This window comes from Lygodium microphyllum, chromosome 24 (genome assembly GCF_053477565.2).
Source record: "Lygodium microphyllum isolate KBCC chromosome 24, Lygodium_microphyllum_v1.1.10, whole genome shotgun sequence".
In the NCBI taxonomy this organism is placed as follows: Eukaryota; Viridiplantae; Streptophyta; class Polypodiopsida; order Schizaeales; family Lygodiaceae; genus Lygodium; species Lygodium microphyllum.
The window spans coordinates 48,502,501-48,521,462 of NC_141158.1; the positions used below are offsets into that span (position 1 = coordinate 48,502,501).

Genomic DNA, 18,962 nt, shown 5'->3' on the forward strand with positions numbered 1-18,962 from the left:
CAAAGCCAAGCTTCTTGTCAAGGTTTTTTCTCAAAAGTCTAGGTTTAGGACTTAGGGTTTAGGATTTTATCACATGAATGTAAAGGCAAACCTTCCTAAATGGTGATCTTTAAAGAGGAGATTTATACAGAGCAACCAACCAATTTCCATATTAGAGGATAAAGATCATGTTGCTTACCACTTGTGGAAGGCCTTTTATGGCCTAGAGACCAGTCATGATGGACTTGCAAATCACAAAAATTCCAAAACTTGCAAGGATAGCAACAACATCTTGGTTCTCTTAGTGTGAACAGAATGCATTGATGCACAAGATTATGGAGGATAGTGAGCCTCCTTCCATTAAGAAGGCTTTTACATAGAATACATGGTGCCATGCAATGCAATATGAGCTTGATTCCAGTAAGAGACATCATACTTGGTACTTGGTTCCACATTCTCTTCCAATGAAGGTGACTAGGATCAAGTGGGTACAAGATCCCGTATCGAGTCGACAACACCTTTGACATATGTAAATCCAAGCTTCTTGCTAAGGGCTTTACTCAAAATCGCAACTTGGACTACATAGATACCTTCACCCTAATAGCTTGCATGTCTATCATCAAATTGATTTGGCATTGGCAACCCATCAAGGTAGTATGGTTATCACATGCTTGTAAAGCAGATCTTCCTGAATGGCGATCTTCAAGAGGAGGTTTATATAGAGCAACCAACCGATTTTCATGTCATCAAAGGATCTAAAGGTCATGTTAATCACTTGAAAAAGGCCTTTTATAGTCCAAATCAAGCACCCAAAGTTTGGTTTCAATAGATGTATGTGGACTTTTTCAAGTATTTTGGGCACTTGGCAAGCAAGTTGGACTTGCTTGAAAGTCTAGGAGCCTAGATAGGTAGACTAGTGGACTAGTCTAAGGATAGGCTTTCGGTAACCTTTCTTGGTTGAAATTTGGTGGTTTTGAGGCATTCTTGGGATATCTCAAGTGTTATCTTTAGTGTAGGAAAGTGTGCTTCAGCAAGCTCAAGTCCAAATGTATTGGACAAAATCCCATCTAGGCTCAAGCACATGCAAAGGGAAACCTAAGTGGTTGAGTCTAAGGGTGGTCCAAATGCAATCCTAGGCTAGCTCAAGTAGTGGGCTAGATGCTAATAAGGAAAAATAATTTCAAGGATGAGCAAGGTTTCTCAGTTGTAGGTAAGCTTTAGAGCAACCAAGCTTGTTGTCAATGTAGCAGGGTAGGCTTGTCACAAGTAAGCAGGATGGGTTGAGCTTGGTCTTTAGGTAGCCTTGAGTTTGAGTAAGTAGGCTTAGGTAAGCTTAGATTATCTTAGGACCATTAAGTAGAATCCACAATAGTAGGTAGGTCTAAGAGGGGTAAGTTTGCTCATGGTAGGTAAGGTAGACTTGCAATAATCGACAAGGTAGTAGTGGGCAAGAATAGGAGTGGGCAAATGTAGGAGTGGTAGATTCTTTAGTGGTAAGAAATCTAGTATGCAAAATTAAATTTGCACTAGTAGGCATGTTACTTAGGTAACAACTTCTCCTTTTCCTTTTGCATATATGTTGACCTTTGTGGCAACAGTTTAAGCAAAACCAAAAAGAGATTTTCCACAACCCGCATATCCATTGTAAGTCTTTTAACTCTAGGAGATCTTACAACTTGAGTGGGAGTGAACCTAGCTTTCACAAAATATTTACAAAGTTATAACACTTTCTCATCTATAATTAATAGGTAAGTTTAAATTACAACTTCACCTTGCAAAAGAGCAATATCTAAATTAATACAATTTAAGTCTTTAAAAATATCTCTTTTGAAAAATAATTTGTGGCATTGACTTTGCATCCTTCTTCATTGCCTTTTAAAGTTAAAACTCTCAACCAAATCATCCAAAGTAGTATTATGTCCAAAATGTTTTCAATTTTCTAAAGATCCTTATCCAAACCATTCATAGAAGAGGAATTAATAGTTTCTAAATTAGGTTGATTAGCACCAACCAATAAAATTCATAACTTGCAAAACTTGGCATATAATCCTCCACATTGAGATGCTTTTGCTCCATGTCATGTAGCCACTCGGAGACATGATAATCTATTTCTCCTAATGAGTATTGGGATAAAAACTCATGGAGAAACCCAAATAGCAACATCCTTATGAAGGGGGTTTAAAAATGCATAAGCTATAGCTTCCATAGGAGAAACAAGTGTTCAATTATTGATGAATGCATTTTCAAATAGAATAACATGAGCATTAGCATCCTCCAAGGGCTTAACCTAAAAGTTGTGGTAACCGAATTCTTGTTGTTACATATAGTGGGGGTAAATGAATCACATGATACTTATTAAGATAGAAAGTTGGTTTCAAAGGTATGGGTGGAAGAGTTGGAAATGGAGAAGGTGGGATGGATGGCAGTTTTGACATGTTGTCCTACTCACCACAAGCATGGGTTAGGAACATATTACCATAACTAAAAATAGTGAGAGTAAGATCATGTATAGATTGTGAACCTTGAGATTTAGAAGATGATTTCATAAATGATGAGCTACTCTATTGCATGCATGACCCACAAGAGTAGATTAAATATCAATAACATTGTAGTTCATCACCTTCCAATAAATTGATCATGATTGCCAATGTTAATAATGATAGGTTGCTAATAGAAATTGATGAAGTCAAAACAATATTATCATTTAATAAGTAGAAAGATATGAAAAGAAAAAGACACATAACCATAAGTAATAGAAAGGGTGAACATAAAATGCAAGAATGTTGATAGTTCAATAATCATATTGACTCTCAAAATACAGTATACATCAAAAATACATCACAATACATTGGATAGTGCAATACAAAATGCAACTCATCAACATACAATCAATATTAAATACCAACGGATGCACATGCATTTGGAATCCAAGATCCAAACCAACACACTATCCATCTCTCTAGTTTCTAGTCCTATTTTGTAGCCATGATATGCGCTTTTGCAAAACTTGAAAAACCCTTAAGTTGGCATAAGGTAGCTAGGTCTTGGGACATTTGACACATGCATGGTTTTTGCTTTTGTGCTTTGGTAATTCAATAAAACTTGAGTTTTTGGTAGCTAGGTTTTTGGGACCTTCTATGCATGCATGGTTGTTGCTTTCATGTTTTGGTAATTTAATAAAACTTGGGCAATTTTATAGGGTAGGAGTTTGTAGCTTGTCTTTTATTTAACTATCTTTATGTGCACAACTTTGTGGGTCAAGAATGGATGTGTTGCACATGGTGACAAGGAGGAGCTAGATCAAGAAATTCAATGACCAACAATAGGAGAGGTAAATTCTTTTGAGCCTAAACTTCTGTATACATGGGAATGAGGGTCACATGCACCTTGCTTCACTTGTGTTTCGAGCACTACATTGCAAGGCTCAAAACTCCTCACTTCTCAAACAGGGGGATGATAGACTAAACTGCACCTTTTTAATGCACTGCATGGCTTGAGGCTCATTAAGGCTATACTACGCAAAACCTAGATGCACGTACACATGAGACTACACTAACAATGAGCATGCATATTTTGCATGGCACAAGGGTAAATTTCGTCACTAAATTAGGAACCTTACATAAACTAGCAAGGCAAGGACTCCATCCGCTATGAGAAGGGAATACAATTGTTCCTAGAATCAATCGAGAGTGATTGTAAGAGGGTGGGTTGAGTGCAATTTTTACCATCACTAAGGAGTAAAGATATTGAGACATAAAGGATATAAATAAAGACAATGAATCCCATGTATGCAATTTGTATAAAGCATCAACACAATAGGTTTAGTTAGGCACAATCCATTTGAATGCATTCATCCTTCTAATGTGAGCATTTGTGTGCTTGATGTGCATGACATATCTCGAGTTGCAATATCTTCATGGCATGATGTGTTTGGGCACATTGTACAATAATGGCATAGCAAGGTTTTTTTTAGGTTCACAAGGGTTATGGAGGTGCCTCTGCAATGGGTAATAGTGTTATGGATGGAGCTTCTTCTCAAATTCTCGTATGGAGAGATGGTGAGAAGGCAAGGGATGAGTTAAGACTATTCCTACATTACGAGGGGTGAGCAAAGAGATGTTGCTCTATGTCTATGGCCTCATGAGATATCTATACATATACATGTATGTGCCGTGTGGAGACCTCTATACATGTTTATGGCCTCTCATCCCTGTGTAGATGGGTGTGTTTATAGTACAATGAAGTAGCATATCTTCAAGGATTTAAGAGGCCTATTGTATGTGTTGTGTCATGTCAGTGCATCCATATGAGTGTCTATAGATGATTTTAGTATATCATGTTTATTTATTTGTGTGATGACCTTATGTATCTTTGTGTGTGTGTTTCATGTGTGTACTAGTAGTATCATCAAATCCAACATCAAGCTTGGGAAACCTCCAATATTTTGGTTCAATTACCAAGACTAACAAAATCAAACTAGGTGAACACTCTCCACACCAAGTGGTGAAATAAAAGCTTGCATTCTTAAATGTTACACTTAAAATGAATCAAGAGGATATCAATTCATTGTCTATATGTGTGGATTGTCGATTTAGTGTTAGTGAAACTGAGGTCTAAATGGTAAAAAATCATTTTAAAAACGGATCTTACACTTTTTCATTTATTGCTTATGCTAGAGGCATTTCAAATACCCACTAGCATTTTCATCTCATAGCACCAATACGTGGCTAATTTCTTGCACACTAGAGCATGACTTCTTGCAAGCCAATTGCATGCCCCATGGACTTGCGTTCCAAGTTGTTCCAATGATCCTCACATGCAATGATAGACTTTGCTAGGTATACATGGTTGGGTCCTTGATATTGCTCATTCATACCCAACCAAAACTCTCCTCTGTAGTTACCATCTTGAATTCATTCATGCAAAGACCTCTTCAACCCCAATGACATGTATTTTTGCAAGTTTTGCAATGCTTGTAGGACACCCAAACCCATGGGAATTTGTATGGAGATGGAATCTCACAAATAGGTTTGATAAATTTAGATGAAGTGAATGACACACACACCTAGAGATTTATTACAAACTTTGCTCTACCTTGGGATAGATTATCATTAACAACTTATTGTTGTCTTTGACCCACAAAGGTTTAGTACTGAACCACTTGTGCAACTACCCAACATGATGTTTGGTTGAGGAGGATGACTACTAGATTGAATTACCACAAATAGCCCACATTGATTTGTATGGATAGTCACAATTGCTTCCAAAGCCAAGAATCCTATGTTCCATACTTGCACAAAGCACATTGAGATCACTATAATCAAGAGTACATCAAGAATGGAAGCTCAAGCTTTTTTCCTATTCCGCTATGTCGAATATAGTTGAGATTTTCATTAACGCTTTTCCATTGCCTTCAATTTTGCATCTTTTGTGACGCATGGGAATTCATGTACACCTAAAATCCAAGCATGTGTTAGTAATCAATGAGGGACATCAAGAGTGCTATCCCAAGTTCGCTCTTTTGGTCACTTTCGGTCTTATTGTCCTTTGTCTTTTTTTTGGGCCACATCCATTTTTTGGGCCCAATATGCAACCCAAGAGGACTTCCAATGTTTCTTTAGGGCTACCCTATCAGAGAGAACTTGAGGGTTTTTTGGAGGGTTTTTTGGAGTATTTATAGGCACACCTATCAATTGATCATTATCACTTACATACCTTCTCACATTCACACCCTCACTACTGCTAGACATTATAGCATGTGATGGCTGATCATTGTATTGAACCTTCATGTAATATTCAACTAAGTTCACTACATTGCCTTCATTTGTTCTCATTCGCATTTTCTCTTCTGCTACCATCTCAGATATACTTCGTTTGGCAAGAAGTTCCAATACCATGGAAAACAAATATCATAGATAAAGGGTTCTCATAAACATAAACATCCTCACATGCTTCAAATGCATTGTCAATGTCAAGTCACTTCAAACACATGCTTTCAAAACATAAAATATCTATAAGCTAGGGATAAAGTTGTATGTTAGAAAACCACCCTGAAACTGTTGCTGCAAATATCCAGTCTCGTGAAATGAGCAAATTCCATTGCATGTCCATCTCCGATGATGCAAGCTCTTGAGACTGGGTCAAAAGCAGCATCCGGGCATCACATATTGCCTCCAGCTGCATCACAAAACAAGCACATCTTGTCTATGAGAAAATACAGCTGAATTTTTTGCTTAGGTCACATACCTATTGCACAAGCTTGGCACTCTATTGCACAAGCAGAAGTTTGCTGCATAATAGATGTCACAAAAGGTACCCATGGGTGTCACCAAAGCATAATCCTAGTGATCTCCACTGACCCGGTAAGCTCGTCTGTCCACCCTTAAAACGTTATCACCATCACTACTACTAAATTTCAATTCTACTGCTTGAAAATCTTTCTCAATTATACATTGCAACCAGTCCCATAGTTGTCTGTCTTTACTTATTTTAGAGTGCACTAAATACTCTACAATCAAAAATCGTGAGCAGTCATAGCCCCTATTCGTTAGCAATAGTTTTTTCAAGCCATTGAGAGAACAGCCTCTTACCATGCAATTTTCTCAATACTTGCATAGTGTGTGGATCACTAACAGTATGTTCTGGCCTATGAGTCCAGAAAGTACTGTATAGTGTGTAGACCATGTAAAAGATGGCAATTATAAGACATGATATGGGATATGAGTACACCAAATACTGTAACATATTGTAGTACAATTGCTTACATAAGTTTACCCAGGAGACAATCCATCTCAATCACTTGTACAGAACATGTACAATGGTATATGCATATGATCCACAGCATTCTAAGCCGTATCTACAGACATTTCGTAAGTTCAATTTCGCATATGGCTTAGCCAACATCAGGGATTGCAAGCTTCAATGCAGTTCATTATTTCATTGTCTCCAATCTTACATCAGAACAGGTTGAATATACCAGTCACACTCTTCCAAAAACAAGATGCCTTTGTCTTGTGCTCTTCACAGGTGAAAGGCTTGATTGAAACAGCCCAGCACAACTTCCCCTTCTTTCCAAACAAAAGGACATCCAGGTTTTCCTCCTGTAGAAGCATAATATTTCCAGGAACATGCATCATTGCTGTTTGGGGACAAACAGTTCAACAACGTCAGTCTGCACAGATTTATAGGCTGTCTTGCTAGATCTGGTACCACAAAGTACTGAACTTGGATTAAAAGCCACAATGTAACACTGGACTTTTTGGAACTGACGGCACCAGGGCTCAAGCACTTTGGACTCTGGAGTATATGAAGACTAAGGCTCAGAGACACGGAAAATAGCTCATTGGAAACAGAATTTGACTCATCTCAAAAACATCTTTGAATATCACAGATCAAGACTTGACATGCTGGATCCCTTCTGAGGGACTCTGGATGCTAGACACTCCAAAGATTACGAGAGGGGAAACTTTGACAAGAATGAATGAAATGATTTTTCCATCATTCCACAAAAATACAACCCCCCCCCCTCATATTTGTTTTTAAGCTTTTCTAAACTACGACTCTGCCTATCTCCCTGTTGTTAGATCTGACTGGTAACAATGAATGATATAAGTCATTGATCAGGCATCTTCTGCCAATTTAGGCTCCAGCCTGAAGGCTACGGCCTCTTCCTCTGCCTCTACCACGCCCACGCCCGCGCCCGCGCCCGCGCCCACGACCTGCAAATACAAGTCCAAAGGCTTCCGTAGCAAGCATTGATAGCGCACTGGAGTTCACAATATTAGTGTGAGTATTGTGTCATCATACCCCGGTCCCGAGTAAATCCATCACTTGATGTGGGATTTGTGTCATCGTAGCCCCCAGCTTCTTGTACAGCATCAATCCCACTAGCAACATAGCCCCTACCACGACCCCTGAAACCTCGGCCTCTTCCACGACCCCGCCCTCGGCCCCGTATACTGCCACGGCTCCAGTTTCCATCAAATCCATTATAGTCAACTTCACCTCCAATGCCTGCTTAAAAACATCATCGATATTTCACAATCAAAAAGTTCAGCAAAAATTAGAATAACAGAACTCTTTGGAAGAGTGAAAACTGATAATTTGAAATCTACTAGCACCATAAAGTGCCCTACCTCTTCCTCTAACCCTTCCTCTTCCTCTACCTCTTCCTCGTCCTCTTCCACGACCTCTAAAACCTTCAGGTGAACCTTCTGAAAATCCAAATCGTGAGAAATGATGAATTGACCAACTTACTGCAAAATGCCTAAGGACTTTGTACACTCACCCCCATCATCTTCAAGATCTGTCAGTGGCTTCACAAGCTCTGCAGGTAGAGGGGGCTGATACCTGCACATGAGAAAGATCATAAAATAAGCAGTATAATTGCATGCAGAATCTCAAGTGCTGAGTAGATGAAGTAATTACCCTGTGGAAGTAGTATCCAACTCGTTCACAGAAAGGACAATTGTGATCAAGGATACATGTCGTGTTTGTTCCAGCCTAATCGAATAGAAAGAAACAAAAAACAAATCACTTACATGGAGAAAGGGGGATACACAGTCATAGCATCTAACATTTACAGGTATCAATCTTACGGAAGGAGTCCCTCCTCTAATGGTTCCCATGTATCTGTAATGTCAATTGAACCAATTGTTGAGATCTGATGAAGACCAGCAACTCGCCTCTGTCAAAAGAAAATCAGAACACATCTGAAGACCTTTCGCCTGAGACAAACCTTCGTAGAAAAAGTAACTGCATCTCTGTGGCATATGCTCACCTTGATGATTTCAGCAATTGTTACAGTCTTGTTGATTGCCCGACCCATTGCTTTCAATACAATCTCAGGTGTTGCCTTTTCCTGTAATAAGAAATACATGTTAAGATTAAGGGTGATCACAATTTTCTTTAGGACTTGCCTCCAAAGAAGACAAACTGAGAGGCGAAAAGTAACAACTGGCTTATGAACAGCTGCAGCACCAAAGTCAAACTTATTTTATAGCATTATGATACACTGAGCTACTACATTAACAAATTGCACACGAAAAATGCATCACAGCAAAACAAGCTCACTTAGCTGGTTAAATGCTAAGATTTGTCTGTAACCACCATCCTTAAGGGCACAGATGCAATTAGTCCTGAAATGAATGACTTGGAAAGAGAGAGTTCCTCCACACCCAACAACACTCGCTCTCTACAACTTTGCATACAGAACTTTCCCCGTACAGTGAAAGGTCAAGTTCTTTTTCATCACACTTGAGAAACCACACAAGAAAAGAAAAAGCAAACCCTCCTTCCCGCTCATTCCAATTTCCCCCCCCCCCAACAAAAAAAAAAGATAAAGCAGTTACACTGCAGGATCTGTTACTGCACAAATTCAAGGTCTCATTAAGATAGATAAACATAAAGCAACCCTAGAATGAAATCTTTTGACATGGCATGATTATGTCATACATGACTGACTAAACCTAAATGTTGTACTTTGAGTTCTGGTCTTGCAATAAGAGGCTGCTTTTTCATGGCCATTGCAGCTAGAGGGAGAACAAAGTCAATCAAGTAGTTTTAAAAAGTCAACTTGGTGCATCTTCAAAAGATTTTGGAGCCATAGCGTTAAAACAATAGAGGCTCTCCTGCGGATGCAAAACACTTGCCTTTTAAAACCTGTTGCATGCCAGTTATCAAGCTGCATTTTAGTTCCAGGTAACCTATCTGCACTTTAGATCTATTGCCGATGCGGGATGGGGGGACAGAGGTGAAGGCTTGTATAGTGAACATGTCAATTGTCATTGTAGAAAGATCGGTTGTTCCCTTAATTAGCAAATGGCCTCTTCAATGTATACAGAGCCAATACCCAATATCAAATCTCTGGTTGCGGATTTGTAGCGGAAGAACAGCATAAGCTAGCTGTAGGGAATGGCCACCAGGAGCCAGAACGGTAGCTGCAAGTGGCAATGACAACAGTCTTTCTGCTGTCCTGCATATCCTCTGCTGAGGCGGCTTCTGCTTCTGGCATATCACCAGAAGTAGAATGTCAAGGTGTCGAGATGTGGAAGGCTATATGCCACATTGTAAGCATTTTCGTGTATTGCCATCACTGAAAGACCACGAGCATGTTTTTTAAAGCGTCAAAATACTGCTTCTAACTGTACGACCATGGAGGAAGGAGCAATTGAGGTGACCGAAACAGGCAATTCAGGCAGCAAAACGATGAGCTTTGAACTACGACAAAGGCAGTCCTGCGTTTAGCCATGATAAAGAAGAGATGGAGGAAAGACAAGACAAGCCATGTCTACCTGTAGCAAGGAAGTGGCGTACGTGATGTAATTACGCATCTTGCCCTGCGTGGTGATGCGGATCTCATTATCCAGTATAGGCGTCTCAGGGCGCGGCTTCTCAACGCGCTGGTAACGATCCATCTCTCTCTCTCTCTCTCTCTCTCTCTCTCTCTCTCTCTCTCTCTGTGCGAGCGACCGAGAGTGCTGTCTGCTTCTTCAATTATTCCTTTTCCTGCTTCTCCTCTGTGTTGCTGTGATCGTCCTTCTTCTTCAATGTCAACAAGGTCTCGGCTGTCTGACCCTAGTAGTAGAGGCCTCCCCTTCCTCCTCCCCCTCTTCCTCCTCTCCCTCCTCCCCCGCCTCCCGACGTGTCGACCAGACACAGCACGACATCACATGGAATATATTTTTGGAGGGCCAACCCGTTCACCACATTACAAACCCACAACTCTCCTCCCTTTTCATCTCCCTAGGGTTTCTTTCCCTGCATGCCCTCTTTAATCGTTTCACAACAATATGTATCACACTCGTATATTCACCCACATTATTTTCCTTGAAATCTCAAAAAGCTGATGGAAATGGTGTGATAGAACTTGACTCATAAGTAGCCCATGTCAAGAACATTCAAGTGGATCCTCATGCTAAGACAGAGGGGGCTTGATGTCTTCTCAAAAGAGGATGCATAAGCCACCTCTAGCTCTTTCTATGGAGCCTTTTGGTGCTCATTATCTTGAATTTGACCACAATCATCTTGTTCATGTATTTTATCAGGGATATTCCGTTAGAGAAAGACTTCCTAGGCATCATTTTACACAAAATGCAACCTTTTGCATTTCAACTTTGTTGGAAAAGGCTTCTTCCAAATCATGGTGAGCTCCAAAATGGAGCACAACTAGATCCTTTCATACTCGATTAGTTTTAGGGTACAAAGTTCCTTGGGCTCCACTCCATTTTTTATGTTGAAGTAAAATTCATTACATGTGCCCTTGGCAAAGTTTTGTGTCCCTCTCATACTTGAGGTTTTGATTACCCCTTTTTTTATGTATGCCACCAAGTCAGTTACTTTGCAAGGGAATGTCCCAAGTGAGTGCAAGAGGAGGAGGAGAATGGTGGCGTAGAAAAAGTACAAGAGAAGGAATCTATGGCTAATAGACAAACATAGTAGAGAAGGAGGTATTAAGATCTTCTAGGATCCTAAGAAGTCTAGTCAAATATTTGAGAAGCAAGCTAATGCAAAGAACACTAGTCGACAACCCTTAGAAGCAAAGGATATAATAAGGAAAATAAAGATATGACTGTGAACAAAGAAAACCTCCCACCAACTAATCTATTTGCTATCTTAATATAGGAAGGTAAAGGTGCAAAGGTAGGAGAAAGATAACTTTGGAAAGGTCTCTCTCAAAATTTTGGCTAGGAAGGATTAGCCGTTTACCAATGTGTATACACCTTTAGAAGGTCTAGGTCAAGATGCCTAATTTGACTCTCATGGTAGACAAACATTTTATTCATGGAAGATTAGAGGTTTTTGCTTAGTTGGTGAAAGGGAAAGTTTGATGGTGCTTCTTCGACAATATATGTATGATATTATTGCTTTGAAAATAAGATGTTTGTTTATTTATTTTGTGGATTTTCACTATTAGTTTTTATTCACCACATAATAGTGACTTGTTTCATGTTGTGCATACAAGCTCATAAAACATAAAAGAAATTGCATAAGTTAACAAGTTAAGAAAGAATAGAGAGAAAGCACATGATAGGGCCCAACCTCCCCCTCACAAATGTCATGGTTTGTTATCCTCCATTATGGCAATATTGAGCTACATAGATACCTCCATACCTCATGGCCACATGTGAAGGGGATACAAACATCAATCAAGAATGAGATTTAGTGTATGATAAAGTCCCTTGAAGGTTGATGCAATAGCTATAGAGCTCTCTATGTGCTGAATCTTGATGTTTTGATATTGCCATTACATTCTGAGCATGCCTATACCCCCAAAGCAATTGTTAGAGCTCTAAATTTTGATTTTAGATATGAATGAGATATTCTAAAGTCTATATTTTGTCTTGTTTCACAATTTTATGCACAACCATATTTCTTTTGTACTCAAAATAGTAATATGCATTCTTTCTTGTGTTTTTCATTTTCTTGGCTTGAACTCCTTTCTTTCTCTAATTATTCCTAAGACATATCTAATTATTGATCGTAAATCTAGCCTTACAACAAGAATAGTCTTCTCATAAGGCCATAATACAAAGTTTGCAACAATAATAAATAATTTTATAGACAACCTCAAAACAAATCCACTCAATTATAGTCAAAATAATAATAATCACTTACAGCAAATGCACTCCACTAATATATATAAAAAAACATTGCTCCTACATACTCTTATCTAATAATCTACCTAGCAAAAACACAAAGGATATTAATTCTCTACCATCTATTCACCTAGCATAGTGTAACTATTGTCACATACAAGTACAAGATGCAATAAGCTATTATTATTTGGCAAAAATAATTAAAATGAAAATCCCAAAATAAATAAACAATCATCTTATTTTCATAGCAAGAATATCATAACCATTTAAAGTTGACATGATATGCCTCTATGAAATCAAATATAGGCCTCAAAATAGATTTAGGCTACCTAATTTTGATTGTCTCATTGATGCACCTGCTAGAGGTTGTAAGTTTACCTTAGTTTTATGTAAAATATGGCTTCATCCTAAGCTTTATCTTATTAATTGTACTAGAGAATATATTAATGTGAGACTTTTCCTAAAAGCCTAGACTAGACAAAGGATGGAATGGTGTCTCATGGATTGGCTACAATGAGCAACAACATGACTTGTTCATGTCTTTTGGTAGGAAAGATTTTGATGGTTTTAACAACTAGGTCTCTTATGCTTTTGTAGGGAGAATTTCTAGGTTTTTCTCCCGTGACTAGCAAGGTTTTTCCTAGACACATGGATATTTATAAAAGGGACACTAAGCTTTGGATTGTTATAAGGAATATGTCAAATGCAAAAAGGTTGGAGCCTTAATATCTCAACAATGAAAGTCAAGTGTATCACAAGGGAGTTGTTTAGGATCACATGAAGGGCCAAATATCATGTTGCTTGCCTTCACCTTATGACAGAAAATAATTGAGAATAAAATAAGAAATGAACAAATAGAATGAGAGAAGAAAACTCTCAAAGTTTGCATGACACAAGAATGGGTACACTTCTCCCCTCCCTCCCCCCCCCCCCCCCCCACCCCCATGCATGGCTAAGCACCTCCCCATGCATGTATTTATAATATTAGAATAAGCTTTTGTGCTCAATATACATTAAAAGCATCCTTTTTGTGTTTTTTACTTTTCCTCATGTTGTACAACTTGCTTTAATGCAAATAAATCAGCACACGCCTGATTCTAATAGCTTTACAAAGAAAAATGTTTTGTCGTCTCTAATAAATTCATCAAAATAAATGTATTGTGCATGTGTACATACAAGTCCTTGTGCTAATAGGCACATACAAAAAATAATGCTTCTGGTAATATTTATCCATGATGTAACACATTTAGGTTTCACACGTTAAGAATGTGCACTCCAAAATAATAATTCTACTTAAATTCATCTAATTATCTATTCACTATACAACACAACACACATTTATATCCTTCCATCTATCTACCAAGCATAATGTGACCAATACCATATGTGCCATACATTTGCAATATCAGTCACACAAATTATGCGGTAAATAGAAAAAATTTACATTAATAAATATACTTTTATAACATTTTATGGGGGTTAAAAAGCATTTTTTCTAGTTAATAACTCAAAAAAAATGCAAGGGTGACCAACTACATGTAGGTGATGTCTACTCTACGAATCTATACCATATACTAGTGTTGCCTACTGTGGCAGATCTGTGCTATAAAGTTCCATGGATTTTACATGAAACACTAGCTACTATAGTGCATCTGTGTCCATGGGATATTTAATGTGATTGTGAATGGTAGGCATTAATTAGATTGTAATATTGTAGAGTTAGCACTGATTTTTGAATCCATTGTGATTCTTCCATATAATGATTTCTGTATTTGACTAAATACTTATGGTATTGATTTCCTCTTCTAATAGTTATGTAGCCATGGTTAAGAATTACTTTGGGAACTAAAATTCTAGTATCAACCTCTAACAAAGGTGGGTCATCAACTATAGGTATAACAGTAAGGTGTTCCCTTAAACAGTTTCAACAAACTAATATGAAAAGAATAATGGATTTACTAGTGATGAGGAATACCCAATCTAAATGCATTCACATTAATCTTGTGAATAATATGAAATGGGCCATAACACCTTGGTGCTAACTAAAATTTTGAATGTTTTTTTATGCATTGAAGCCTCCTCTTTTCAATTCTCAACTAGACTAAAACATTTTCTTAAAATTTAACAACCTTGCATCTTTTATTGGCTTGAGTTGTATACCTCCATCAAGATTGCTTAATCTTTTCGATAACTTTCTCTAAAAATTTTCTATGGTTAGTAGCCAAAGAATCAACAATCAATTGGTACATCACTAGTAATGGTAGTCATAAGGATGGGCAAATTCTTTCCATAAATTGCTTCGAAGGGAGCTTTACCAGTTGTAGAATGTGAGGTGTTATTATAAGCAAATTTAAGGATAGGTAGATATTGGTCCCAATTACTAGGTCATTCAATCGTGTAGGATCTAAGAAGGTCAAGAATCATACTATTGGTCGCTTCACTCTTAGGCTGAAAAGTTGAAGTAAAGTCCATCTTAAAATCTAAATTTTTAAGGAGCTCTACCCAAAAATGATCGCAAAATCTACCATCACGATCAAATAAAATAACCTTAGGATATTTGTGATGAGGAAATATGGTATTAATTAGCAACTTAGCAACTTCTGGACCAAACAAAGTCTTTGTACATGGAATGAAATAGGCATGTTTACTAAATCTATCAACAATGGTCCAAATCATATCATGATGAGTGGATGTACTAGGAAGACTAATGATAAAGTCCATAGAAATTTGCTCCTATGGACCATTAGGAACTGATAAAGACATAAGCAAACCATATGTTTTTCCATAGTGATACTTAATTCATCAACATACAATACCTTTAGATACAAATCTTGCTATGCCATGCTTCATGGTAGGCTAATAAAAATACTCATTATATGCAGCTATTGCCAATTCCTCTATGTCCCATATATGCATATTGATGCATTTCAATCATAGCAATAGTTCTAAAAGGAACGTTAACACACAGCTTTCTTTGATAATATAAAAAATCATTCACATAAGAATAATGATCAAAGACAGTAGTATTAGTATTCTGTAATCTTTGCCAAATAAAAGCGAAAGCAGGATATGAAATATACATAGGAATCATTGCATCAAAGGTTTGAATCTTAATGGTAGAGATATGATCTAAATACACTTTTGATTGTATCAAATCCTAGCAGATGATATGATACAATATTTTTGTGTGGCCTACGACTTAATGCATTTGCGAGAACATGAACATGACCTAGTAGATATTGGATCTGAGGATGAAAATTTTGAATAAAGGAAGCCCATTTAATGTGTCGATCAAAAATTAAGGATTGATTTAGCAAATTTTTAATGGCATGTTGTGATCAATTTTTATAAGAACTTCAAATCCCATTAAATAGTGTTTCCAAATATCCAAAGCATGAACTACAACTAATAATTCTTTATCATATTTAATGTAGTTTTGTTTAGAATGTTTTAATTCTCGGCTTTCATAGGCAATAGGATCATTATTCTACATTGACTCTGCCTATGCCTAAAATATGTGCATGGGTCAAAATATATTTCAAAGTATCAAAAGTTTGCATTGACTAGGGCTACGTACCAACATGATCAAAGGCAAAGCAATCAGGGGAAATTTTCTAATAAATTTTCGATAAAATGTAGCTAATCCTAGAAAGATCGAATGAAAATCAGTCCATGTCCTCAATTGGTTGGTGCTATGGCATAAGATGTTCCACCAACCACCAAAGTGAAGTTTAATTGGTTTCGCACTTGATTTATCCTTTTTGGGAAAAGCTTCTTCATTGAAGTAATCATCAAACTAGCTCAACCAAAACAAAACAAGTTTTCTATCATTTTTCCTATCAAATTTAGAAAATTGAAAAGACTTACAACTTATTTTATGGTCCCTTTTAATTTTCTGAGCAGCATCGAATACACTGCTCAAGATCCAAGTAATGCAATCGTTTTCATCTTGAACCATAGAATTTTGTTGATATCCATGCTCTCTTGAAGAGCCCATGTGACCATGTTCAAATTATGTTGAAGAAGATGGATTTGTTGTTGCAAGGAAATTTCCAAAGGAGGTGATTTCATATTCTCCATATTGACTTTGTCTTAATGCTAATAAAAGGACCCGACATGGTAGAAGAAACTAGGTGCATAAGAAATAGCTTTGAATAGAATCCATTATGTGTGAATAATTCTTTAAAGAACCTGCAAAATAAAACACCCTACGTGAACAAAAATGTGCTTCTAGATTACTCTATGTGTGAACGAAAAAATATACAAGAGCCCTTCCGTGAAATAATAGAGATATTTAGTGGTAAAAGCCACTATTGAGTCCCTACACAAGGAACAACCTTGTAAAGGCCAACTCAAAAGGAAAATATCAATGTGAAAGGGGGGTTTAATGGACCCTCCCTCTTCTTAAGAACTAGTTGCCTACCCATTGGAGTTTTTAAGGAACTTTAAGCTTTGTTAAAAGCTTAGAGAACAAAAGAAAAATGATGATTGGTGATGGATCTGACAAATAGTGCAAGTTGTCCATGATTGTGGGCTAGTTAGGTGGTAAATTCAAGTTGATCCGGTGGTGGTTTTGGACCTTGCTTGGTGGCAGAAGAAGAGAGATCCATATCTCCCTCTCTTCAAGGTAAAACCATTTGGGGGGGGGAAACCACTTACAAAGGTGGTTTTGTTGTAGATGTGTTAGGGCTCAAATTACACCCTAGTACTTTAGTATGCATGTAGGTGTTTAATTTATCATATGTAAAGCAACCTTCAAATGTCATGAGATGTCGTGCGAAGGTGCAATTGTCTTGATGTACACCTTTTTGTATATTTTTGTATTTATCTTCAACAAAAAAAAAGATATTCATGATAGCACTATGAGAGAGTTGCTAATATCAGATTTTGCATCCTTGTCTTTGTCTCCCAAAATTTTTATGCTGTTAACTATGATTTCTCAATTCAATGAATAATCAAGCAGTATTTTTCAAGATAATGTATTGTTGTACACGATTATGTTGTATACTTTATGTTTATATAAGGTTCATGAAAATTGTATGTTCTTTATGGTCTGAACACAATCTTGTGTATAGACTGACAATGACACAGAGACTTTACTGAAGGACAAAATTACTATGACATTGCATTAGAAAAGAGAGCAAGTACAATGCTTTATAGGAACTGGATGGTAGCACTTCTCCTACTGTGCTTATGGGTTTCTAGTCCTGAGCCCTCATTGCTCCTTCCAAAGAGACTGAAGTTGGTGTGATTGAAAACATCTCAACATTTTTAAATTTTCTTTAAAGATGCGGTTAATCGATGTTCATCCACAACTCTGCCTATGCAGTTATAGTAAGGTCCTTCTAAGAATTATAATTTCTATAAACTCTTTCCTTTTTCAATGAAAATGGATCGTATGAATATTTAGAGTAGAAATACTTGATTATAAATGTTAAGATTGATAGCATCATTGGTCGTGTTTTCCTTGGATTAATGTCATCAAAGATGGAACCATCATGTAGGAAGGTCTCGCCTCATTTGGTAGGTTCACTCTTTTGCGGGCATGGTGGATGAAGAAAAAGAAGGTGGGTAGGACAAGGCAAAAGGGTTCTCAACTTCAGGGGAAGTGCTTCAAGAATTTTGGTCTTTACCTTCTCTCTTGCTCTTAAACACTCTAGTTAATTACTGCTCCTCTCTTTCAGGTATTGTTTTGCTATTACCTCCCCTCTTCTGTTTACTCTCAATATGTCTTCCTTTTATAGTTGACGAGAGGGAGGGGGTGGGAATCATGCTAATGTCATGGGATTTTTGAGGTGTCAGTGTGTGTGGCAATAGGAGGAGAAAACATCTAGGTGTCTTACTTTCAAAATTCTAAGTATCAATCAGAGGGAAGGATGAGGGTACAAAATATCCTTAGATTAGTTGATTTAAATTTTGATAATTGATTAGGAGAGGGAAGACAAGAGGAGAGAGGGAAACTCCCTTTCTACTTTTCTTCTCTCTCTCCTTAAAAATAATTTGCAAGAGAATGGGGATTCACTTGTTAATCCGATATAGGGGGTAACATAAATATATAAAAATAATTTAATATTTTTAATGGGTGTTATGATGATACGGATAATAATTGATGGGGAAGTATTTATATATATAGAATGGGGGGAGATGTTTATCGGACAGATAAGAGGGGAGGAGGTTGATGATGACGATGGGGGGAGGGGAGAGAAGGAAGGTGGTAGCCATGTTAGAGGGTGGAGAAGAGAGAGAATGATGATAATAACGATGATGATGATGATGATGATGATGAGGGTGATGGGTGATGGGTGCTAAATGAGAGGGAGAGAGAGGTGGTTAAAGTTGGAGGAGGAGTAATTATTAGTTTTAAATAATAATGATAATATAAAAAAG

The 18,962-nt window shown here is 37.4% G+C and overlaps 1 protein-coding gene across 2 annotated transcripts; it reads right to left on the reverse strand.

Annotated features, from left to right (window-relative positions):
- Positions 1-6,493: 6,493 nt before the first annotated feature.
- LOC148015059 (uncharacterized) lies at positions 6,494-10,635 on the reverse strand. 2 transcript variants are annotated; one of them, XM_087665374.1, is made up of 8 exons: positions 10,272-10,635; positions 8,759-8,839; positions 8,577-8,665; positions 8,407-8,481; positions 8,267-8,328; positions 8,115-8,189; positions 7,786-7,992; positions 6,494-7,697 (listed from the first exon to the last, which is right to left on the reverse strand). In XM_087665374.1, the coding sequence occupies exons 1-8, from the start codon at positions 10,392-10,394 to the stop codon at positions 7,618-7,620; spliced, it is 792 nt and encodes a 263-aa protein (XP_087521500.1). In that variant the 5' UTR covers positions 10,395-10,635; the 3' UTR covers positions 6,494-7,617. The 2 variants fall into 2 exon arrangements, with proteins under 2 accessions (XP_087521500.1, XP_087521499.1); XM_087665373.1 differs by having other exon boundaries at positions 8,115-8,192; positions 10,272-10,611.
- Between the last annotated feature and the right edge of the window lie 8,327 nt (positions 10,636-18,962).